The 25,136-nt window shown below is 41.6% G+C and overlaps 1 protein-coding gene across 1 annotated transcript; it reads right to left on the minus strand.

Moving 5' to 3' along the window:
- Positions 1-56: 56 nt before the first annotated feature.
- farsb (phenylalanyl-tRNA synthetase subunit beta) lies at positions 57-25,136 on the minus strand. Its single transcript, XM_061718769.1, has 18 exons — positions 25,019-25,136; positions 23,472-23,527; positions 23,186-23,340; positions 20,014-20,086; positions 19,782-19,897; positions 18,414-18,564; positions 18,216-18,324; positions 17,863-17,933; positions 17,723-17,784; positions 16,583-16,634; positions 16,418-16,479; positions 13,391-13,592; positions 13,234-13,314; positions 13,050-13,142; positions 10,480-10,597; positions 10,113-10,265; positions 1,360-1,507; positions 57-1,012 (listed from the first exon to the last, which is right to left on the minus strand). The coding sequence occupies exons 1-18, from the start codon at positions 25,074-25,076 to the stop codon at positions 244-246; spliced, it is 2,529 nt and encodes an 842-aa protein (XP_061574753.1). The 5' UTR covers positions 25,077-25,136; the 3' UTR covers positions 57-243.

The following is a 25,136-nucleotide window of genomic DNA, read 5'->3' on the forward strand; positions in this document are numbered from 1 at the left end:
TCAAGGCCTGTTTAAAATAGGTATTAGATGCCATAATAGGTCCCCTTTAAAAAAAAAAATAAGAAAAAAAGTAGGTCAAACAGAGCACTTAATTAAAAGTGGCTTTATTTATTTTATTTTCTACCTCCATGGAAGAGTGCATTTAAATATATCCTGATAGTACAGCCTGAATGTTTCACATCTCAACTACATTCACCCAGAAATGAAACCAGAAATATTCTGACGGTTATCCAGGTGATTGATTCAGACTTTATTGAAAGCAGCCACGTCCACAGACTGAACATATTCCTCAAAGGCGGTGATGGCTTCCTCCAGCATATCCGTGCCCACTTTCTCATCCTCCACCACGCATCCTATCTGCAGCTTGTGTATGCCGTAGCCCACGGGCACCAGCTTGGCCCGCCCCCACAGCAGCCCGTCCATGCTCACGCTGCGGACGCACTGCTCCAGCCGGGCCATGTCCGTCTCGTCGTCCCAGGGCTTCACGTCCAGCAGGATGGAGGACTTGGCCACGACGGCCGGCTTCTTGGACTTCCTGCTGGCGTACTCGGCCAGGCGCTGCTCCTTGATCCTGGCCGCCTCGGCGCTCTCGGCCTCGTCGTCGGAGCCGAAGAGGTCGATGTCGTCGTCGTCGCTGGTGGGGTTTGTTGACGCGGAGGGGTTGGCGGGAGGGAGCACGAACTGATTCCCGGCTAATGGGAGATGAGCTCTCTCCGTCTGGAAAGACTTGATGTGGCTGTGCCAGCGCCAGAGGTGGCAGAAGGTTTGTGAGGGGGGAGCGGGGACGGCGTCGAACATGAGAACGTCAGCTTGGGACGCGGTGAATCCCTCCATGTAGCTCTTGTCGGCCAGGAAATGATCCAGCGCTTTCAGGCCTTCCTGAGTGCTCATGTCACCAAACACAGTTTTTGTGGAAAGTGGGCGGTGGGGTTCGCCCTGCGTACAGAACTTATGCTGGACGGTTTCCTGCATAGGGACGTCGTGTGTGAGGACGGTTTCAGCCGTGTGGCCACTGAAAGAATCAAAGCAACAGGTAATGAGTCACTGAGCTTCATTCCCATGCACTAACTAAGGACTAAAAAGCCTAAATTAAGACCAGGCACGCATGCACAAGCCCACACACAGATGCACAAACACGGCGAGCTGTTGTTCATTTTTAATTCCTCTTGAGTAAAACCAGTTTTGTTACTCATATAAAACAGTGGCTCCATATTATAATGCAGTACAGATTAGACCTCCAGGTGACCAGCATCACATTACAAATCAAGCTCTTTTTTTCCTCCGTTAAATCCCACACAAATGTTAGCGATACAAGCATCCGTGCAGGTTTTTGAGAGAGGTATAGGAAGGTGAAATCACAGGAAGGGCTCGATGTCCATCTCCAGGGCGGAGCAGGGCAGGGTCAGCTCAAAGCGGTTGATGACGTCTGGGTGGAGAACGCCGAGGCGCCCGACGCTCTTTCCACGCACCAAGATCTCCGCACAGCGCCCGGGGAAGAAGGTGGGATCTGAAAGAGAAAAAGAAACGTGATTTAATAAGAAAAAACTGGATGCTGAGGAATGGGAACACTGAAAATGTTAAATTATTTTTATCTGATTTGGTCATCAACACATACAGGACTGTCTCAGAAAGTTAGAATATTGTGATTTTCTGTAATGCAATTACAAAAACTAAAATGTCATACATTCTGGATTTATTACAAATCAACTGAAATATTGCAAGCCTTTTATTATTTTAATATTGCTGATCATGGCTTACAGCTTAAGAAAACTCAAATATCCTATCTCAAAAAATTAGAATATTCTGGGAATCTTAATCTTAAACTGTAAGCCACAATCAGCAATATTAAAATAATGAAAGGCTGGCAATATTTCAGTTGATTTGTAATGAATCCAGAATGTATGACATTATTATTATTTTTTATTTTTTTTTTAAATTGCATTACAGAAAATAAAGAACTTTATCACAATATTCTAATTTTCTGAGACAGTCCTGTATCTTTCCAGCTAATAATAATTCTAAGGCGCACCAAGCACCAGTGTACGAGGTCAGAGATCAGTCCAGAGGTCATATCAAACCACAAGTTAAAGACACTGGCTCCCTGTGGTCAGAAACATAAGCAAACAGACTTGGAACAGACTTGTAAGGAGATAACAAGAGACAAGGTTTCCATGGCAACAGCTCCCCACACACAAACATGGCATTCTCCCATAATGCACTAGGCCTTCCCACACTGCCTTGCTAATGGCTTCCAGAGCCCACTGCTTACTCATTATTATGGGTGAATAATTGCGAGAGCTGGCGCTGGTGCGGATGCTGCTGAAGCAGCCGCCTTCAGCCGCTCCGTTTCTCTTACGGATATTAAAGCGGTGGACTATGACTGCGTCAGTTCGAGCATCATCTCCTTACACCCAAAAGTGGGATGCCATGGCAACAATAATAATAGCTCTTCTGTAACTTAAATAACTTGTCAGTCAATGAGGAGCTTCTACTGAGCCTGGCAACGCTCCACCCAGCCTCCAGCTCCCAGCAGAGATGAAGGGATGGGGAGATTTATACCCCAGTGCCAGCACTTACACTGACTGATGTTGCCATAGGAATCATCAATGTTTTACAAAATACCAGCGAGCAGCCAACACGGCCAACATTATTACAAGTGGCTTTCAAAGAAGACGACGAGGATTCTCTGTAAACATTAATATTTTCTCACAACATTCATCCACTCTGCTCCAAGTGTAACACGTGGATCCCACGGCGTGATGCTGCCGCCGCTCTGCTCCAGAGTGAGGGGGGTGTTCTGGTGCGGGAGGACCGCCCCCTCGCACCAATAACATTACAGAATCTGCTGCTGTGGTTTTAATAGTAATACTACTACTAATGGATTTAATGGTGCCCTGGGAAATTTCCACATGTTTAAAATATTGCTTTTATAACCCTAGCCTTTATTATTTAGGGTTCCAAAGCAGGTGGGTGGATATACAGTGCCTTGCGAAAGTATTCGGCCCCCTTGAACTTTGTGACCTTTTGCCACATTTCAGGCTTCAAACATAAAGATATAAAACTGCAATTTTTTGTGAAGAATCAACAACAAGTGGGACACAATCATGAAGTGGAACGAAATGTATTGGATATTTCAAACTTTTTTAACAAATAAAAAACTGAAAAATTGGGCGTGCAAAATTATTCACCCCCCTTAAGTTAATACTTTGTAGCGCCACCTTTTGCTGCGATTACAGCTGTAAGTCTCTTGGGGTTTGTCTCTATCAGTTTTGCAAATCGAGAGACTGACATTTTTGCCCATTCCTCCTTGCAAAACAGCTCGAGCTCAATGAGGTTGGATGGAGAGAAAATATCCAATACATTTCGTTCCACTTCATGATTGTGTCCCACTTGTTGTTGATTCTTCACAAAAAATTACAGTTTTATATCTTTATGTTTGAAGCCTGAAATGTGGCAAAAGGTCACAAAGTTCAAGGGGGGCAAATACTTTCGCAAGGCACTGTACGCTCTATATGCTCCATTATTATGATCATCATCATTATCATTAGGAATTAAAAAGAAAATGGTGGACTTATGCTTACTACAAGCTAGACGATCAATAGCCTTGTGCTGTGAAGGTGCTAACGGTCCAAACCTTAGGCCTCTGGATGAGAGATCTAACGTCATGTCTGGCTCTAGAAAAACTCACCTACTGTGTCAAGAAAAAGCCCTTTGAATTTGATGATATATGGGGAAAGTTCTTAGCTTTTCTTAAAAATGGGGATATTGATCAGGCCTTATAAGCATGAATATATGGTGAGGTGACCTGAAGAGGCATCGTGGAGATAATTTATACTTTATATAAATACTTACATTTTAATTATGCCCCTTATTTTTATTTTATTTATTTATTTTTTCTATTCAGTTTGTTATTGTTATTATGATTTCTGTTACGAGCTTGTTTTCATTTTGTTAATGTGTTTCTTTTCTTTTTAATGCCCTTGTCTTGTTTTTGGTTGTATGTTTTTGTGTTGTGCTGCCAAATGGAGTTTCTGTATTGTGTATTATGTGGAAAATCTAATAAAGACATATTAAAAAAAATGTAAAAGAATAGGAATTTAAAAAACAATAAATAAAACAATAAATAAAATCAAACCATACCAACTTGACCCATTTTTTGTAAAGAAAACCTAAATGAAAACCAGGTTAAACAGTCAGTGAAGCTGCCATGTAGTAAATACACCAAGTAGAGTTCATCCTTCCTCCAACAGCCTGTATTACAACAGTTTAATAATGCTAACAAACTGTCTGGTGTGGTACGGAAAGCTGATGCGAGACTGTTTTATACATTTAATCCACTTTGCATGAAGCTAATCTATTCGTACCATTTTTTGAAAGCGCAACTGCTTCCCTTTTCATACCAAATACATTTGAATAGTCCCTAACCCAAGTGTAAAACGAAGAGTAAATGCTTTCATTAGGCGTTTTTTCTTACTCGTTCACCTGCATCAAAGCTCAAATGTCAATATCTTTTAAATGCATGCTCCTCCTTTTTCTTGTGTGCTGAATAAAGAAATATCTTATGTTCACGTGAATTGTACTTGAATACTTCAGTTTTAATAACTAACCTTCAAAAGTACACAGATTCATCACACAAGGTCAATGAATGAACCAGAAAGAGTCTCTGCCCTGACAAATGGGCCGGGACCTTGCATTGGACACAGTTGTTAAGTGAAACACGGGCATCTGTCTCCTAAGTGATTTTTCCTCCATTTCTGATCCCCAGACTCATTACACACTCCGTTTTCCACAGCGAGCGGTGGAAGCTCAGCTGGCCGGGAATCCCCAGGAGTGGCTGGGAGGAAGGCGGAGCAGCGCTCCACCCTGCTGATGGACACGGCCCCGGAATACGGGGCAGGTACGCTCTTACACCAGGTCACAACCTTGTAAAAGGCTTAAAGACACGCTGACATATGTGGGAGGAAACCGAGCGTGGAGCAATTATTAGAGATAGATAGAGAGATGTGAGCCAGGTCTTGTGTGCCTGAGGGCAGGGCTGTGAAATGTGAGGGGGCACGTGTCTACATCCTTAAAACATCTGACATTACATGTGATTAGGGCTGGGGATCCATTCCAATGTCAAGAATCGATTCGATCAGATTCCGATATTGATTTGGGTTAGTGTTATTAAAACAGTTTTTTGAGCTGTTGCATGAATTATATGACTGTAGTTTTGCAACATATTAATACTAGTATTATATTGAGATTCAACAGCAAGTATTGCAGCTAATGATGCTGTAAGGATCAATCAGCTCCCAGAATGCTGATAGAACTGCTTTCAGAAACATCGTGTGGGTCAGAATAATTATTATTATTAATGAGTCGTATGAAATCGGTTTTATTTTTTCGTACATTCCGTTTTTATTTGTTCATTTTTGGTTTTTAATTTTTGAGCATTTGGTTTTTAGCATTTTTTGCAAATGTAGCCCCAAGACAGTATATAAAGTAATGAAATCTAGACAATTTATGAAAATTATAACCTAACACTTTAATGTTTTCGTACCTTTAAACATATTTAAAGGCAAAAACATGGCACCAGTTATTCTCGTGTCCAACAAAACATTCCTTTTTTGGGGATAAACAAAAAAATAACCAAAAGTTGTAATGATGAAAAAAAAAAAAAACATAAATAAATAAAATAAATAAACCCCGAAAATCGATCTTTAGACATATGAATCGATTTTTAGGAATTAATATGAGAATCGATTTAGAATTGGGAAATCGATTTTATCAACACAGGCCTACATGTGATTATATATTACTAAGTGCTGATGGGAGGCTGCATTTGCTCATTTACTTCACTGCTCGCCACTGTAGTGGATGACGTTATTTCCATGCAATCCCTGACACCGCAGACTCCACACAGCCCTGGAGCTCTGCTCGTCCCCGCCATCCTTCCCTCGGTTTTTTATGGTTGTTTTTCTGCTCTCTGCAGTCTCATCTAGTTCTCCAGTTCCCTGGCTTCCTGTCTGCCTCCATCCTCTCTCCTTGGCCGATACTTGAGCCCATTGATTTGCAGTCAGACTGCCGGAGAGGCGGTGGAGACCTTGCAGCGTGCGAGGTGCACTGACCTTGAAGCACGGCAGCCAAGAGGAGAGAGGAAGAGAGCCGGGGAGATAACCAGAATGAGGAGTGAGAAACTGGAGATAAATGGAGGAAGTGAGGGACAAACCAGGGACTGCAGGGACTGATGCAGCAAAGACTCGCCCGTGTGACGCTTCAAACACTGGACTCTAACGTAATCGATTACCGGTCTCAATGAGAGTAACAGCAGGAGAAATGATCAAAAAGAGCAGCTTTACTTTTACTGCAGGAGTGACATGGCATGATGAGCTGGTATTTTTCAGTTTAGAGCTTTGATCTTTTTGGTTAGTGATATAAGAATTAATGATATAAATCTTGCCGTTCTGAGGCAATGAGGCAAATGCAATCTCAGAGGAAAACAGCATACGATATGCCAATGTTTATTTAACAACAACTAAGCCAAAAGGCAGAGGATTCAGGTGAAAAGAGATTCAACAGCTCGCAGTTTTAGCAGCAACAATAACTTGAAGTAATTGGTGTCTTTAAGTTTTATCATTGTTGTTACCATTACGGTATAAAGACACTCTAGAGATCCCTGCTTCAGCTCTGCATTCACAGTGATCCCATGAAGGTGCATTATTTCCTCCCCTGCTTCCATAAAACATTATGGGTGTTGGACCACCGCCCATATGATTATGAATTCCACACACACAGTCTGCAACAGGTCCCTAATGTCTCCGCTCATTGGCTGCTGAAGGAAGTTGGTGCTTACCACTGATATATATATGCATATATATGCAGACACAAAAAAAAAAGGAAAAAAGTTGGTGCTGAATAAAAATGCACTGCTAAATAAAGGCAACTAAGTAAAATGAAAATAAATAGTAGCCATTTGTTCCACTGAGACACAGTGATGGCCCGGTTCCCCCACCACCTCTGGAGTTTGGCCTGCCACCACGCGTGCAGGGAGGAGACGCCAGCTGGCTCCGGCGGGAGAAACACGGCCTGGTGCCTTGCCAGCGTTCGCAGCTTATGCCCAACTATAGCCCATAATATCCAGAGCGCATGTCAGCGTATCGCACATGATGATGATCGCAGCCTATTAAAAGCTGCCACTTGATATTGCGGCCAATAGACATCACAGTAGTCGCAATTTCTACATCGACGTCACCCTCATTAGGGCTGGGCGATATATCGAGATTTTAATATATATCGATATATTTTCAAACGCGATATGGTACGAGACAATATCGTTTATATCGATATAGCTTTTTTTAATGATTTTGATATAGCTTATTTTGTGACAAATTGACTTGAATGTTTTATTTGAGATTTGCACAAATGTTTTGTTATTGGCACAACTGTCAACCTCAGTGGAAAAGTCTGCCTGTTACTGTCTACATTGTATTAATTGCACAGTGTATTTTAATTTAATTGTTATGCAGGAAAGGGATATTTGTTTTATTTTATTCAAGAAGCATTTTTATTTTATATATGCAGGCAGTTTATTTTTATTTCATTTGTTTTATACATTTTGATATTGTGCAGACCTGTGTACCTGTGTGACATTTGGCACGAGGCTTTGTATTAAAACTGACTGTTTTTTTAAGGGTTTGCCTCAGAAAAAAATTAAGCTAACAGAGATGCTATGCTATAATGCATTGGGGGAAACCCCAATTATGTCACAGTAAAAATATCGATATATATCGAGTATCGCCATTCAGCTGGAAAATATCGAGATATGACTTTTGGTCCATATCGCCCAGCTCTAACCCTCATGCCCAAAACATTGAAGAGACTGGCAAGACATCTCCTGGCAAAGAGAATCCATCCATCCATTTATGCAAAACCTACCCATGACCTCAGCAAATCTTCCATGAGTCAGCATAAGCTGGTGAATTGTCCCGGTGTGACGGGCCACCAGGTCCCACCAGGTCCAACCAGGGCTGAGGTCTGGGCTTTCACTGGACCCGAGCAAAACCATCACTCTTTGCTTTTTCAGCCATTCTGTCGTAGATTTGCTGCCGTGTTTGGGAGTGTTTTCCTGTTACGTGACCCAACCAGCCAAGGGGCTTACAATTTCCTCTAGTGTTTGATTTTTGTGGCATTATGGTCTTGTTTGGTCACATTTCACCATAGGACATGATTTCTGAAGTCTTGTGGTTTGTGTAGAGGCAGTTTTGATAAATAACCCCTCCAAAGAAGCCTTTGAATCCCCCCTGCAAACTGCCTAAACCCCTGCTTCTATAGGTGACCACACATGCTGCTAGTCTGGTAGGTGCTATCCACCAAGTACAGGCCCTCTTCGTTTCCATGGAAACAGCAGGTTTTAAAATGGGAAAATCATTTGGCTATTTCTCCCAACACCGACTTCTGGACACAAATCTGTACAAATAACACAAACTTAAAACTTATACAGTATAAGACACTACATAGGACTTACATCACTCAACACAAAATGCTAAAAATGGGTTTAATTGGCACAGACATACGCTCATAATGTACATGTACAGCACCAATGATTACTTTCACGCAACCTGGACATGCCAACCACCTTTTGCCAACCAGTTCACACTTTTTGGGTAGCAGTCACAAAAAAAACCTCTTCTATATTGAGTTGCAGAATCCCACCATCTCCATCCCTCTGCTTGCTCGGAGACATCACACAAATCAACCTCCCAACCAGATACAGAAACCCACTGCTCGTTTCTCTAACTATCGCCAAGAAAACAGTTCTGCTAAATTGGAAATCCAAACAATCGTTACACATCAACCACTGGACCAACCTTCTCACATATTCATATTATTGGAGAAAACAGGGAAGCCTCTACCAAAAGCAATATGTCAGCCTTTAAGGAAACCTGGAATCCATTTCTTACTCTACCGTATTAGATCAGCCTACGCACATCTCTGCAAGCCCATAATAAACTCTTCTTCTTAATTTCCTCATGCATTTGTTTATTTTTTGGTTTTATTATTAAAGTAATTTTTCTTTTTCTCTCCCCGCTCTCTTTATATATACATATAAACTAATTTACTTATTATTATTGATTATAAAGGTGTGCATTATGATTATAATATTAATTATATTAATATTACTGTTATTATTGCTATGACAACTGTAATTGTGATTACAATTATAATAATTGAAAATAATTATAATTGTTAGAATATTACTATTATTACTTCTGTCATTGTTATTATATTATTAATCAATATCATTATCATAATTATTTTTTCTTATTTTCCTTTTCTTTTCTGAATGAATACGTGTATCTTTTTTATAGATCGCCATTATTACTGCTTTGTATGTTCAAAGAGGATTATGATATTGATGACGATAGATATTATACTTTACACTACTTATTTAATTGATTGATTGCCCCCTTCTTTTACTTTATTTGTTATTAATTACTTAAATATTACTTTTTTTTTATTTATTTACTTTTTTTTGGCTGCTGTCTCTCCTAGAATAACCATCATGCTCATACACACGTGCTTGCATACATAAACGCACTCACACACGCATGCACACACCTACATACACGGTAACAAACATTGATTTTGTTGTTTCGTACTGTTTTGTTTGTTTTCTAGCGCACCCTCTTGTCCTGTACCTTTATGCGTTTCTGTTTTTGTTTTGGGCAACTGTATTGTTACCCGTTTTAAGAAATAAAAAAAATAATAATAAAAAAAACAGCAGAGATGTACTTAACGATTCTTCCTTTTGGCTGGGTTTATGTTAAATAATGGCATACTGTATTTACTAAAGTTTAAGACCTAGTAAGCGCCAGAAGATTTTTTTTCAATTGCTCTGATGAATAACATTTTTAAACTGAAAAAAGGACATACATGTCTCCTGATGTTCATTCATGAATTGCAGCTGATGTAAATGAGAGGGTTGCTGGATGACCAGCGGACGGTGATGGGTTTCTCTGAATCAGGTGTGTGGCAGCAGGCCGGGCGAGCTTTGGGATGTTTGCAGACAGAGTTTGTACGTAACAAGTTGGTTGATAGTTTCCGCTCCCCCCCCTCCCCGAGCGTCTCACCCTCTGCAGCCTGGATGTGGTATCCCTCTCCCCGGACCGGCTTCACCTCCAGCAGCTGCATGGTTCGGTCCAGCAGGCCGTGGATCACCTCAAAGCCCGGGCTCTTGTTGTAGTAAATGGCGCAGAAATGTCTCCTGTTCCTGGCGCCGACATCTGGATGTTGGAGAGCATGAGGGACTTAAGTGAGGATGTTCAAACTTTGGGTGAATGAATCTTCAGATATAACACAACATTTAGAAAGAATACACTATTCATAATCTAATCTTAAAAGGATTTCTCAGGGAGTTTTCTGATCCACAATGAGGAAAATGTGAAAAATACAACTAAACAACACAGATTTTTTCACCCCCCATGTGTGAACACCCACCTTTGGTCTCATCCTTCAGCACCACATCTGAGATCTCAAACAGTTTGAGGGGAAGGGGCATCTTCCTGTTGGCAGCTATGGTTTTCAGCAGGCCGGGCAGCAACGTGGTGCGCGCCACCTGGTGGAGAACAAGGGTGAAGCAGCGGATGAGAAGTGAAGCTGCTGCAGGGATATCTGGGGAGAGAGCGCCCTCTATCCACACAGCCAGCCGAGGCTCAACTCTTACCTAAACTTCTGTTGTTTTAATAAAGAACACCACTTCTGGATGTGAGATTCTTTACTGAGGATGTTTAATGTGAAATATTGTTTGACTTTCAAATAGGAGCAATAGACATTATATGAGAAGTCACTATGACTCTGACCTCACTCTTTAATTTCAGCAGTTTAGTGAAAAACATGACATACAATCAGGGGTAAATACTGATTTATCAGCTGCATTTGTTAATCCGGGCTGTCCATGTTCAACTGTATGCATACCCATTGAAAGGCACATCTCAGCCCTAAACTCACTAAACTCCTGGCACTTCCTTCATCATAAAGATGATGACCCAACATCAGTACTGTCATAATTCACTGATCAGTCAATGTTACTGTTGTAACAGCGTTACTTAGTCTCTTCTGTTTGGATGAGGCATCGTATTGTTTTTTAATCCAACTAAATTGAGGTTTGAAAGGTTTGAAGGTTTTATTGAAAACTGAATTTTCAATAAAAAAATAAATTAAAAAAATCCAATAGTTTTTGTACTTGTATTAGATAGAACATGAAACATACAACCCCCATTGGTCACTGTATTGATTGGGATCACTGTCAGTTATCAGGATTGGCTAGGAATTCAAAAACAGTGGATCAGTGCATTCCTGCTTCATTAGAAGAGCGTTTTGTTTTTTCCTCATGCTGCACCATCAAACGTTTTGTTTTATCATTTAATAATCTGCCACTGTGATGAAGTGTGGACCCGTCTGAAGCGTGTCCTGCCTCCTGCCCAGCAGCATCTGGGATGAGCGCCAGCATCCCCCTGACCCAGCAGGTAGGGAAAATAAATGAATACTTCTAATCTGTATTATATTATTCATTTAATATCAGCAGTTTAGATGGGCATGTTAGCAAAATCAGGACTATTCAAACAATTCTGCATGCAAAGTACATTTTGTTAAACTTTAACTGCAAAAATTATTTGATGGCATAATGTACAAACTCATCAGGTTTGGATATTTGCCATTTTTCCCTCAGCGGAGGTCAAAGCTGCTGCATAACCAGCCATCCTAGAAAAGAATCATCCTATTATGATGAAAATCAAATAGTAAAAGTGCTCACTAAATGTTCAGATGAATCGTTCAGCTTCTGTCTGTTGTTCAACAACCCAATGTTTATCAAACACCAGTCAAGTGTTTTCAATTTGGCTAAAATGTGGGACATCAGTGCTCCCCATACCCGTCTAGTGTTTTTAAATGCTGTTCAGCATAAGTTGATCTTGAATGTGATCGTAAAAACAACCTGGGAAAGATTTTACAGGCATTTTAATCTGAAAATCCAGATTAAAGAAGAGCCACCTTAAAACACCTTGCTAACCTCCTTATCTCACGTCATAGTTTCCTGGAGCCAGGCAGTAAACCAGCAGCTCACATGTGGATGTGAGCCCCCGCTGTGGTTCACAGCTCTTCAGCGTTAACACAGCTAATGGAAGTGATAATTGATCCTTTGTCTCGCACTGCTCCGTCTGCAGAGGATGTGAATGACCAGCCGAGCGGGAATAAGGAACTGTTCCAGGAATACCAGTTCAACTTACAGAAGCTCTGCGTGTATGCGAGGAAGCCGGAAATAGGACTTTTAAGTTTCGTGTTCACTATACCATCTTTTTCTTTACAATAATTCTAAATAATTGCAATATTTGATTGAGACAGTAAAGTACATACCGTATTTTCCACACAGGCACACCTAAAAGTCTTTCATTTTCTCAAACACTGGCAGTGCGCCTTATATAGGATCATTACGGTCATTTCTGTTACTGTAGTCAGGGGGATTGTGGGTAATGTAGTTGGTGTCGCCGAAGTAACAGCGCTAAAAACGGCAGTAACAGCGGTTTCACAAAGGCAGGAATCGCCACAGACGTTCAAGACAACAGCAGCTAGGCTGACTCGCATCATGGCGACTGACGAGACGGAGCTGAGACCATGGGATGTTGCATCGCCCAGCTGTTCTATTCCAACACAGAAGAAGATGATTTCGAGGGATTCAGGGATAGGAATGAACTGGAAAAGTTCCCCTCCGCATTTGTTTTGGGAGTGAACAAAGTTCTCAGAAAGCTGGTTTTTATTTTGTTAAAGTCAAAAATAAAGTTTGACTTACGGTACTTTTCTTCTTGTCTTATTTTTAATTCCCTGTAGCGCAGTTACATCAGGTAGATGCGTAACTCAACTCCAGCCACTAAACTACGGTATCTTACCGTATATTTCACATGCCTTATAATGCGGTGCGCATTATATATGAAGAAAGTTTTTAAATTGACCTTATGGTGCGGAAAAAACGGTAATTACGACATGTTCTCCAGAGCGCCTTTGTGATACGTTACCTGAAACTCTGCTGTCTTGGGGTTGGAAATATGGACCGCCTTGATCTCGGAGATCTTTTTTCCAAGTTTCTCGGCAATGTCTTCTTGGGAACACTGCAGGAAGAGAAAAGAAGAAAAGAGCACGTCATATATAAAGGTGGGGGGTGGCAGTGCTTGTATTTGTACATGTCCGTGACGTTCTCACCAGGGCGAAGTTCAGAGCCTCCGTGAACCCGGCTGCAGCCATGTCTTGTCTCAGCAGCTCCGTCAGTTTGTTAAGTGGGAACTGTGAACCGAGAGAACGAAGGATCAGATCCTGGAACTGTTCCGGACGCGGTTTATAAACACGGGCGGCGGCCGACCTGGTTGGCTACGGTGTAAGTGCGCGGCGTGGTGCGTGTGATGTTGTTGAAACCGTAGGCGATGGCGGCGTCTTCCATGATGTCGCAGGCGTGGATGACGTCGGAGCGGGTGGGGGGGATCTCCACCTCGATGTCGTCCCCGGCGGCCGTGGAGCGCAGGCACATCCTGGTGAGCAGCTGGGCGATCCTCTCCGTGGACTCGCTGAGGAGCAGAACCAGAACACGCTTCAGTAACGGGTGATTCAGGCCGAGCCACCGAGGACACGCTGACGCAGCACAGCCCTGTGCTCACTCCTAACTTCATTTGCCCGATGCTGGGAAATAGAAGTAAATGTGATTATTGTCTGCACAACATCAACACCATGTCAGATTTCAACAGCCAGAGGGATTTTTACCAGAAGCTGGGACGACTTTAAATGTTTGGTGCACGATGTTACACCTAAATTCTGTCTATTGATCTTTTTTTTCTTTTTTTTTGAAAATACAGTGATTGAATTTGTAAATAGCAGACTGATGGTGTTCACGGATCTGTGGCTGACAAAGACAGGCTCAATGCAAAGCATCATGGGTGGCTAGCGGGTCACTATAAGAATAAAAACAGTCCTAAATACAGAAAACTGAATAAAGTCTAGGGCTGTCAGTTTAGCGCGTTAATTAGAATAATTAATTACACTGCTAATTAACACGTTATGAAAATTAACGCAATTAATTATGAGTGACAAAATGCGTGAGCATTTTAAATTTGTCCCATTGAGGGACCCGTAGGCCACTAGGCAGTAACAGGTCACTTCCCTCCTGTTGCTGGTCAAACTAACAAAGCAGTGACAGACCTGGACGACTCAGGGGAGACTCAGCACATCTTTGCTGGGGCCTTTGAACGGCAAGTTGATGTATAAAAAGAAAGAAGACGGGACTATCAACAAGAACAAGGTGATTTGTACATTTTGTAACAAAGAATTTTCCAATCAGCGGAGCTGCTCCAGCCTGAATTATCATTTAAACACTAAACATGTCGGACAAGTTCCACTGTAAACGTTACAGGTACGAGTGCTTGAATCGCTGTATTGAGTCAGCTTTAGTTTTAATTTTGAATTGAGAGTCTGCTTAAAGGTGACCTATTATGGCATTTAATGTATATTTTAAACAGGCCTTGAATGTCTTAAAAACAATCTAAAGCTTGTTTTTTCTACATAAATCATAAATTCAGCCTGTGGGCCCTGTCACTAGTTTTACCGCTTCTAACCTCTTTTTCTGCGCCTCATTTTTAGGGAAGGGGGGGGTATGATAATGAGGCTCTGTGCTGATTGGCTCCCTGAATGACGTGTAGCAGGGGAGGAGCATAAACCTCGCTCCGCCAGAGCAGCCCGAGCCTGTAAATTATCACAACACTGAATTTTCACAAATGGAAACTTTATTGTTAAAAAAATAAAATATGAGTTGTATATAAATAACATGTATGAACTATTTCAGCCGGATCTACCCGGCGGATGCTGAACGCTGGCCCCGGAGCCACGCCAGGCGCCCGGGAGCAGCGCTGCTGGATCAGCGCGCATCACCGCGGCTTTAACGGGGGAATCTGACCGGTTCCGACCGGCCGGGACCGCAGGAACCGGCCTGGACTGATAGCAGGGACTCCCGGGGACCGACCAGCGGAATTTCAGCCGGATCTACGCGGCGGATGCTGCGCGACGGGCGCTGCAACCGCACGGCCGGCGCACAGATTGGCTCCGGAGCGCATCCGCGGCGCATCGTCGGTTACCGGGGATCAAACCGACAGATTTGCCTGAAAATCTCGGAGGGTGAAGCTGGTCCAGCCTGCGACAGACCCCCGAGGACCCAGCTCCCAAACCACCTGGGAACCTGGATGATTTAACCCGGATCCGCTCCGCCGCAGCGCCGCGTCCGACTGGCTGAAGGATGGACCGCTCCAGCAGCGGAGAGAGCTGGTTGTGGGCGTGGTTTCAGCAGCGGAGGCTGAACCTCTGGAAATCTGCTCCTGTCGTTACGTAACGACAGGAGCAGATTCTAATCGGCTCAAAAAAAACCACGTGACACTGGGGGACTCTGTCCGGCGGGGGATAGAGAGCTTGCAGAAATTCATGGTATTTTGTCTCCCCTGTGCTGGCAGGGTGAGGGGAGACCACTTTATATATGTTAAAACAAGAAAAAACGTGTTTTTCATAATAGGTCCCCTTTAAGTGCCTATTTGAGACTCAGCCTTATTTTATGAATTTTATTTAACTGTATTTGCATTGCATTTTTGAATAATGCACCTGGCCTAATTGGTTTGCTGATGTGCTCAAGCTTTTTCTTTTGAATTTCATTTATGAAAACACACTTCACCAATAAAAATGTGGATTTCAAATCTTCTCTTCTTAGTGTATTCAATTGATTAGTCATGCACTGCAATTTTGTAATGTCCTAGAATTCGAATCCTTTATTTGGGGACCTTTAGCAAATATTAGATTAAAATGTGATTCATTAATTATAAATCCTGTAATTAATTAGATTTTTTTTTTTTTAAATCGCCTGACAGCACTAATAAAATCACCGAATTTTTTTCCCCCTAGACTGAAAAAACAGTGTGAAACTTTCTATTGCCCAAACACAGACTTCAGCTGCCCAGTGTGTTCATTTCAAGCCCTGGCATCTATGAAAACACACTCAATAAAATGATAAGAGTGCAGACCAGATGCTTGGCACAGACCAAGATTTAGTATGATAATGTGAAAGTGAAAGAATGTAAAAAGACAGGACCAGTATCAGGGCTACCCAACCAAGTTAAACCAAACTGGTTGGTCTGTGCAGTCACTTCAATCTAATCCATCCATCACCTCCCACTTATAGAACATTTGGGCCCGGACCTCCATCTCCCCGGCACCGTCCCCTGACACCTCCAGGTTAGAACAGAGGCCTTCCCCGGCCAGCGGAGACACACGACCACCCCAGCGTGTCCTGCGTTTGCTCTGGGTTTCCTTCCAGAGGTGGACCAAGAGGAATCATTACGTCCACTTAGGGGAGACTTACTTAATGCCAACTTTTCGGTTGATGAAGTCGCGGGACAGCTTCTCCTTCCTGTAAGCCAGTTCCTGAAGCACACAGAAGACGATAGAAGAAATCAAAGTGGTTCCTTAAAAGAGAGAAACATCCCCCACACACAACAAAAGATGAGAGAAGAAGGTGATACGTAACTGGATATATGCAGGTCTTTCCATCTGGGAACACCACCTCTGCCTCCTCCACCCTGAAAGACACCATGGAAATGTGTAAATTGACCTTTGTGGAAATAAAGTACAAGTATTTGATATATATGAAAAAAAAAAAAAACTTAATTAGAGAAATTCTTCAGAGAAATCCTCTTTAAACTCCTCAAACATTTCTACCCTACAGAGGCTACTTGCTATTTTAATGCAGCAACTTACAATGAACATACTAGTGGGGCAAAAAAGTATTTAGTCAGCCAGCAATTTTTGCAAATTCTTCCACTTAAAAAGATGAGGCCTGTAATTTTTGGGGTATTTGGTCCACACTGTATTTGACTCTAAGCCAGTGCACATTTCATAATCGTTCCACCGTAAAAACCCTAGAAGTCCAATGGCACTTTTCCACTAGTACCTACTCGGCTCAGCTCGGCCTGGTTTCTTTTCCATAACAATCAGCACCTGGAGCAGAAGTAGGAGGTTGGAGTGAAGCTGCTGTGACGTATTTGATTGTGTATCTAAACGAAGAAGACAACAACACTAAAGATGTAGAACCTGGAGGAGATGATAGATGTGCTGCTGGGTCTGTGGCTTGTGTTTGATATCAAGTTAAAAAATGAGAGTGAGAGAAGCTTCAAGCGGTGACGCTTTTTAATTTGTTTTAGTTTGTCTCGGCGCTGCTGAAAAGTCTGGTAGCCGTGAGCAGCTATGAAGAGACAGAGTTCCTGGTAGATCTGGTCGTTCCTTATCTCCATCTAGATCCCTTTTTAATTCTCTCCTCAGCACCAGGTTTATGAACATCTGCACCTCAGAGTTGGATCATGAAACAGACTTTTGCGCTGTCATTGCCTGTCCAATAAAATGAAGAAGAATCCGTCAGAGTCTCTTTCTCTGATTTCCACATCCTGACTCAGACGTCTGACTCCAACCCCCCGACCAATCGGTGGCCTGTAGTGTGATGACGTCAGATACAGCCGACTCAGCCGCTTAGAACCTCAGCAGAATAGTTACAGAAAAAGTATCTACTCTGCACGTTAGACCCCTAGTGGGAAAGCACCACTGAGCCGAGCCGAGCTGAGTAGGTACTAGTGGAAAAACACCACAACTCCCACACAACACAGAAGTGACTTACGTGAAAGGCTGTGAGCAGTACTCGCTGAACATGGTCACCATCATGTCCAGCACGATCTTGGCCTGCAGAGGACACGCTTGTGTTCAGGTCAGTTTGTCATTACCACAGTTTCACCGTAAGTGTTTTCCTCTCTGCTGCACCTTTGTCAGGTCCATCGCTGTGCACTCAATGAAGACATTCTTCGTCTGCAGGGTGATTTTTGAATGGTCCCCTTGAAAAAGGAAAAGGTCATTAGTATTAATGGGACTCTATTGTGCCAAAATTCCTTTAAAAGAAGCTAACCTTTCAACTTTTGTAAAACTAACTCTCAATACATTTGATCAGAACCAGGAATGTTGATAATATTCCCTTTATTTTGAAACCTGGAGTTTAAAAAAAAAGGTACAAATTGGAAGATGTGTACCATAAAACGTAACTGTGAAGGTTAAGAAGGTCCAATGCTGAGAAAAGGCTGTGCAGGAAATAATACCAGACTTAAAACCCGGATACAAACCATTGATGATGGGAGGCATTGACAGAACGATGCCATTGCTGTCGTAGATGACGGGGTACCGGGGCTTGTCCTCGATGATGTGAAGATAGTGCCGCAAGTGACTGTCCGTCTGGATGGATGGAGAGAACAGAACTGGGTCAGAACGGCTCAAAGGCACGAGCTGATTGGTGGAGCAGGATGGAGTGTGTCAGCACTCACCTTGTAGAGGTCCATCAGCTGGGCTGCCGTGTACTCTTTGGTCTGGTTGAGCGGCGTGAAGCTGATGTCCCCCGGGGGTTTGGCCGTGTACGTGAAAGGCCCCGAGATGGTGTCCAGGTCATGGGTGCCGATGGCCACCAGGCTCCTCTTCCTGCAGTCATTTGCCCAGCGGCAACACATTAGAGGACAATGGCAACTAGAAGGGCAGTTTCCTTTGAAAACGCAGGTGTGAAAGGTGAGAGGTGAATGTGAACTGAACTCTGCTAGAACCGTACAGGGTGCGAGTAAAGTTGCTTTCGTCAATGAAAATTATGACTAAATATCGTCGTCAACGAACCTTTATCACCTGAGGAAAACGAGACCAGACGCAACAAAAATGCTGGTCATGTAACGATAATGATAATTAAATGTATAATACAATATTGTAGACAAATAAAAACGAGTCTAAAATGTGCATTACAAAATAAAAACTGCTAAAGTGTGTCTTCATTTTCATTGACCAAAATGAGATGAGACAAAATGTTATAACAAAGATCCTTAATCTCCATGTTTTAAGTAGTTTCCTCTGGTTTAGACTCTGCTGCTGCTGGGTGACATTAGTCCTCAATCCCAGATCCAGAAGATGCAGCTGCAGACTTAGAGGCTGATGCCGTTAACGCAGAGCTCTAGGTTCACGTCAATTAAAAACAAAGTTACATAGAGAAACGCGGGGATCTGCTCTGGAGCTGGAGGAGAAGAAGATCCATCTTTGGATACACTTTCCTACATAGACGTGGAAAAGAAAACCCAAAGTGTCGTTGAAAAAGAAAAGATGGGGGGAAATGCTGAAAAATAAATATGTTGTAAACTCAAATTAGAGTCTTCTGTATCTGGAATGAATGTATTCTTGAGTCTACAAGGTAACAATATTATAATAATAAGATAACCTTGTTTGAATTGTAAAATGGATTTGGCTAAATACAATCTTTGATTAAAACTAGACTAAAATGGTCATGGACAAAGACTAAAATACTCAGACTTTTAGTCGACTGAAACTTGACACGACTAAAAGGAGAATGAACATAACTAAATGTAATAAAAACTAAAATGATAGCTCGACCCAAAGACAGGACTAAAACTAAAATTGAAACAGGCTGACAAAAACAACACTAGGTACGAGTCAAACCTGAACGCGTGACTGCAGATGCTGCACTTGCTCAACCCGGTGAGCAGCAGAAATAAGCAAGAAACAAAGAATCTACACATTTAGAGTCCTATGCACACCAATAAGAATGTAAATATGCAACCATAGTTGCTGACGAAAAACACGGCTAGGAAAAGGGGAGGAGAACCTTTTCTGATTTGTATATTTGCTCCCGTTACTCTCACCTGCAGATATTTTGATGCAGCTTCTCCTGCAGCTCAATGAAACTGTCGTAGCGCTCCTGAGTGAAGGTGATGTTCCTCAGCACTGCTGCCACAGCATGGGGCCGTACTGCTGCCGTCTGCACACAACCAACCAGTATGACCAACATGCATGGACGAACGTGGATTCACTTTATAAGCGGTTGTTTTCAGTTTCAAACCCTCTTCACTTAATGATCTGAATGTTTCCACACACCTCTTTAGTGATGATCAGTCTCTGAGTCTCGCCGCCGACCGGACTCACACGGGTGTAGCGAGGGGCCTCCACCCTGAAGAACACATGCAATAGTCCACGTCAACAGTGAAGCACGTGTTATTACACTACACTCACTGCAAATAACATAAACATAAACATGTTTTATGTCACATGATCCATACTAAGTAGCATTAGGATTAAATAGCTTGTAGACTCACTTTTAGCATCAATCAATCAATCTTTAATGTCACATCATATTACTGAGTAACATGGCAGCATTGCAGTTAAAAGATAGACATAAAAACAAAGTGCATAGTGCATGAATAATTTGCATAAAAAAATAAAACAGTACGTGGAATAAAAAGATAGAAAAACGATAAATAGTCTTGGGCTTGTGTGTATAATATAAAAAATCTCTATTTGCAAGAGACACGCTCAGTTCAGTCTGTCACCAGAATTACTTTTTATAGTGATTTTCTGAGTCATGGCTGACTCGGTGACTGCGGCAGGTAACCTCCCTCCCGTGGCTATAAAACAACCCAAAATCACCTCTACAAATTAATTTCTTAGCCATTTTCCACAATGGAAGATAGATTTCAAAATCAACCTGCCCCCTTTACTGGCATTATGTAACTACATGTGAAAAATACTGTAGTTAAAACATAATAACGTAATATTCAAGCACAGTTGTTGAGCCACATGAGGTGTAAGCCAAGGAAGCTTACTATTTTAAACTGTAAACCATTTAAATTCTCAACACTTTCTCTTGGCACATAGTGGAAACTAAAGTAGGAATAAAAAATTAATGAAAGAAAAGCACCTCCCACCACCCACACTCCCTAATGACAGATCTTATGATTCAGAATCTAGTTTAAGGACTTCTGACGCACTTTCTTCTTTCAAAATAGCTGCTTCCTTTAAACTGAGTTAAGGCTCATAACTGCTTTCATGGTAGCCTTATTTTACATGCACAGAACCATTTGGATGACACATATATACACATAAATATACACAGACATACATACATACATACACACACATTTAACCATGCTAAACCAGTGGCGACCAACTGTCTCCCAAATTCTAAAAAGAAAGAAGAATTCCTCGGTTCTTATTTTTCCCATTGGTTGCTCAGTTCCCACCGCGTTGACTGTTAGGCTGAGCAAGCTGACTTGCTACTGTACAGAATCCAGGCGCTAGGTGGTGGATACTAATCTGAGGAGGGGGTTTACTCATCATACTACTTCTAACCATGATGTTCTAACAAGGAAATGTTGCACTTGGGTGTTTTCTGGGTTACGTGATCTGGTGTTGGGGTAACATTCATGCCTGGGAAGATTGACATGTAAATAAACTTAGTCAATCCAGAATGTTGAACTCAAAACTATTTGAGTAATTCTCTGGGTTTTTCTATTTTTGATAGTAGCTTAAAGTTTGACAAGCAAATTGACAGCGTGGTCAGGACCAGTTTTCATCAGTTACGGGTTTTAACAAAAGTAAAGCAATTTTTAAATCATGCAGACTTGGAAAAAACCATTCATGCTTTTATAAGCTCGAGAATTGATTATTGTAATGCTTTGTATGTTGGTGTCTCCAAGTCGTCTCTTAGCCGTCTTCAGCTTGTTCAGAATGCCGCTGCACGCTTTTTAACTAATACTCGAATTCGCGAACACATCACCCCGGTTTTATTTGCTCTTCACTGGCTTCCTGTTTCTTTTAGAATTGATTTTAAAATGTTAATCTTTGTTTTTAAAGCCCTCAATGGGCTTGCCCCTGTTTATTTATGTGAACAAGTGCGTGTTCAGAACTCCACTAGAGGCCTACGGTCCTCAAATCAGCTCCTGCTGGAAGTCCCCAGAACAAGGACTAAACTCTGGGCTGATCGGGCCGTATCGGTTGCTGGACCCAGACTCTGGAATAAGCTGCCCCCAGAAATGCGCACCATCACTCACTTTGGGGTTTTTAAATCCAGACTGAAAACCTGGTTATTTAGACTGGCTTTTAATACACAGTATTGATGTGAAATATTCTTCATTTAATTTTAATGGTTTCATTATGTTGTTTTTAAATTGTTTTGTTTTAATGTGGATTTTAATGGAAAACACTTTGGTCACCCTGTGTGTTGTAAAGGGCTTTATAAATAAACATTGATTGATTGATTGATCCCTTGCCAAAGCGATGGACAGCAACACTTTACATCTTTACTGGTCCACTGCTTATGTCTTCACCTTGTGGTTTGATGTTAGCACACAACTGAATGCTCCACACTCCCAAAAGATGGTTTTCATAGATGTCTGCATAAGGGGGCACTTGGTATCATCCAAATGATTATTAGAAAACAAAAAGGAGAACAAGTTTCATGTTGTTGACCTAAGTTGCATTTAACTGATACTAAAACCACAATGATCAGAGGATTGTTGGGTCCCGCCCCCCCTAAAATCATAAACAATGATTTAAAGAGAGGGTACTACGGTGGCCGAGACCCGCCATTGCTGAAAATAAAAGTAACGCTGCAAACAGAAACAAATGCCGCTGCAAATAAAATAAACGCTTAGCAAATAAAATAAACGCTGCAAACAAAAAGAAACGCTGCTGCAAATAAAAGAAACGCTGCAAATATAAAGAAACCCCGCTGCAAATAAAATAAAAAGACGACGGAAATAAAAAAGCCACAACGGAAGTGAATTACCGGGGACTATTTTTGCCGATGCACCAGTGTTGCACATTAAAAATTACACGTAGCGACGGTGAACACTAACCTTTTCACTTATTTTCTCGTTCGTTGTTATTGTTATTCCTCGCTCTTCTTATTTATTCCTTTTCGTCTTCTTCTTCTCCTCTCACGTAAAAAACACTAGTGCATCAGCAAAAATAGTCCCCGGTAATTCACTTCCGTTGTGGCTTTTTTATTTGCGTGTTTTTTTGTTTTTTTTTTTGCAGCGGCGTTTCTTTATATTTGCAGCGTTTCTTTTATTTGAAGAGGCCTTTGTTTTTATTTGCAGCGTTTATTTTATTTGCAAAGCGTTTATTTTATTTGCAGCGGCGTTTATTTTTATTTGCAGCGTTTCTTTAATTTTCAGCAACGGCGGGTCTCGGCCACCGTAGGGTACTACCTTTTGCACACCTTTAGATTGTGGTGTAGGCAGCAGGAGGTTTACTTTCCACGACCTACCTATTCTTGAAGACTTGCAGTCCCCGGACCAGCCCCTCCAGACACAGCAGGTCGTAGCGGTTGGCAGGGACGTCGATCTTGTACAGAATCACATCAGATGCTCCTGAGGCCTTGGAGTCGCCCTGCTCTCTGCTGATGATGTCCTTCTCCGACGTCTGTTGTGGGAAACAGTGGAGGGATTTCTTCATGTTTTAGTTTATGCACAAGGTTCGTGGAACTAGTCAATGTGCTTTCAGCAGAAGAAAAAAAACCTTTTGGTTGGTCAAATTTTAAGAAAACTACTCACAATTTCATCCAGCTCCAACCCGAACTCAAAGCACAGCTCGTCAAACTCTTCATCAGCTGAAACATAAAGAAAAAACGAGCCATATGGATCATTCATAATGCCGGTGACAAAGATCACACAAATTCACTCTTCTTAAAATCCAAAACATTCAAATTTACTGATCTGGTTCACTTTCAAACAGCACAAACTATGTACAAAGCCAAAAACCACATGCTTCCTGGAAATATTCAAAAATTGTTTTTTAACAGAGATGGGGATTATAATTTGAGGAGGGAGAACAATTTAAAACATCTTTGTGTCCGCACAACACTACAAACATTTACCATATGTGGAGTGAAGTTGTGAAACAGTTTGGGTGCGGAGCTCAAGCAACGTCCAAGCATGAGCCAGTTCAAACAGCGGTACAAAAAGATGGTTTTCACAGGATACAGGGAGGATAAAGGGCTTTGACGATCACAGGTGTTTCCACACATCATTTACTCACTTGTTTACTTACATTATTTATTTTCTTTGTTTGTAATATGTACATATGTAATGTAAATATGTAACTATGTATATTCAGGTCCATGCAGTAGTTTGTGACTGTGTGTTAAGAAAGGATATTGAAATCAACTGAGGATTGTTAATTACTGAGAAGGGAGAAGAGGTAGGATTAATTAAGCACATGCTTCTATCTACTCCTTTTCGGACATGGTAACATTGTTTTATTTTTTTGTTTTGACTATTTTGACTTGTGTGTTGTATGTTTTCTCATGATCGGAATAAATCTTACAGGACTGTCTCAGAAAATTAGAATATTGTGATTTTCTGTAATGCAATTACAAAAACAAAAATGTCATACATTCTAGATTCATTACAAATCAACTGAAAATTTGCAAGCCTTTTATTATTTTAATATTGCTGATCATGGCTTACAGCTTAAGAAAACTCAAATATCCCATCTCAAAAAAGTTGAATATTCTGAGAATCTTAATCTTAATCTGTAAACCATAATCAGCAATATTAAAATAATAAAAGGCTTGCAATATTTCAGTTGATTTGTAATGAATCCAGAATGTATGACATTTTTTTTTTTTTTTTTAAATTGCATTACAGAAAATAAAGAACTTTATCACAATATTCTAATTTTCTGAGACAGTCCTGTACATATATACATTCATTCATTTATTCATTAATTCAAACCTGAAGCAAAAGCTGCTCATGAGTAAAGAGAGGCTGCTCTAGTGTTGACAGCCATCAGTCAGCTGCTGTCAGAATGATGCAACCTGGCTGACATCACCTACAAGCATGCCACAGCGTTCCTTCTAGTCGCAAGAAACGGCTTCAGAAATATAATCAAATAAGCCTTAAAATAATTAACATGTTCACAGAAGAAACCAGCCAGAACCCTGCCGTCTGTCTGTCTGGTTGAGCTTTGATGAGCTGAACACGTTACAGTCGCCCACCCTCCGGCTGAGTCCAGCTCGGGCAGGATTTTCTCACTTCTTCTGATGTTTTAAACCCCAAACCCGGCAGACAGCTTGTCCACCACAGCAGAAACAACTTACTGTAAGTTTTTCCCAGCGCTTCAAAGAGAAGATCTCTCTTTACTCCGACAGTCGGCATGTTGCTGCTGCTGCTAATCCTGCACAGCTCAGCGGAAAGGACCCCAGCAGCGGCGGGAGC

Source organism: Cololabis saira, chromosome 4 (assembly GCF_033807715.1).
Source record: "Cololabis saira isolate AMF1-May2022 chromosome 4, fColSai1.1, whole genome shotgun sequence".
NCBI lineage: Eukaryota > Metazoa > Chordata > Actinopteri > Beloniformes > Belonidae > Cololabis > Cololabis saira.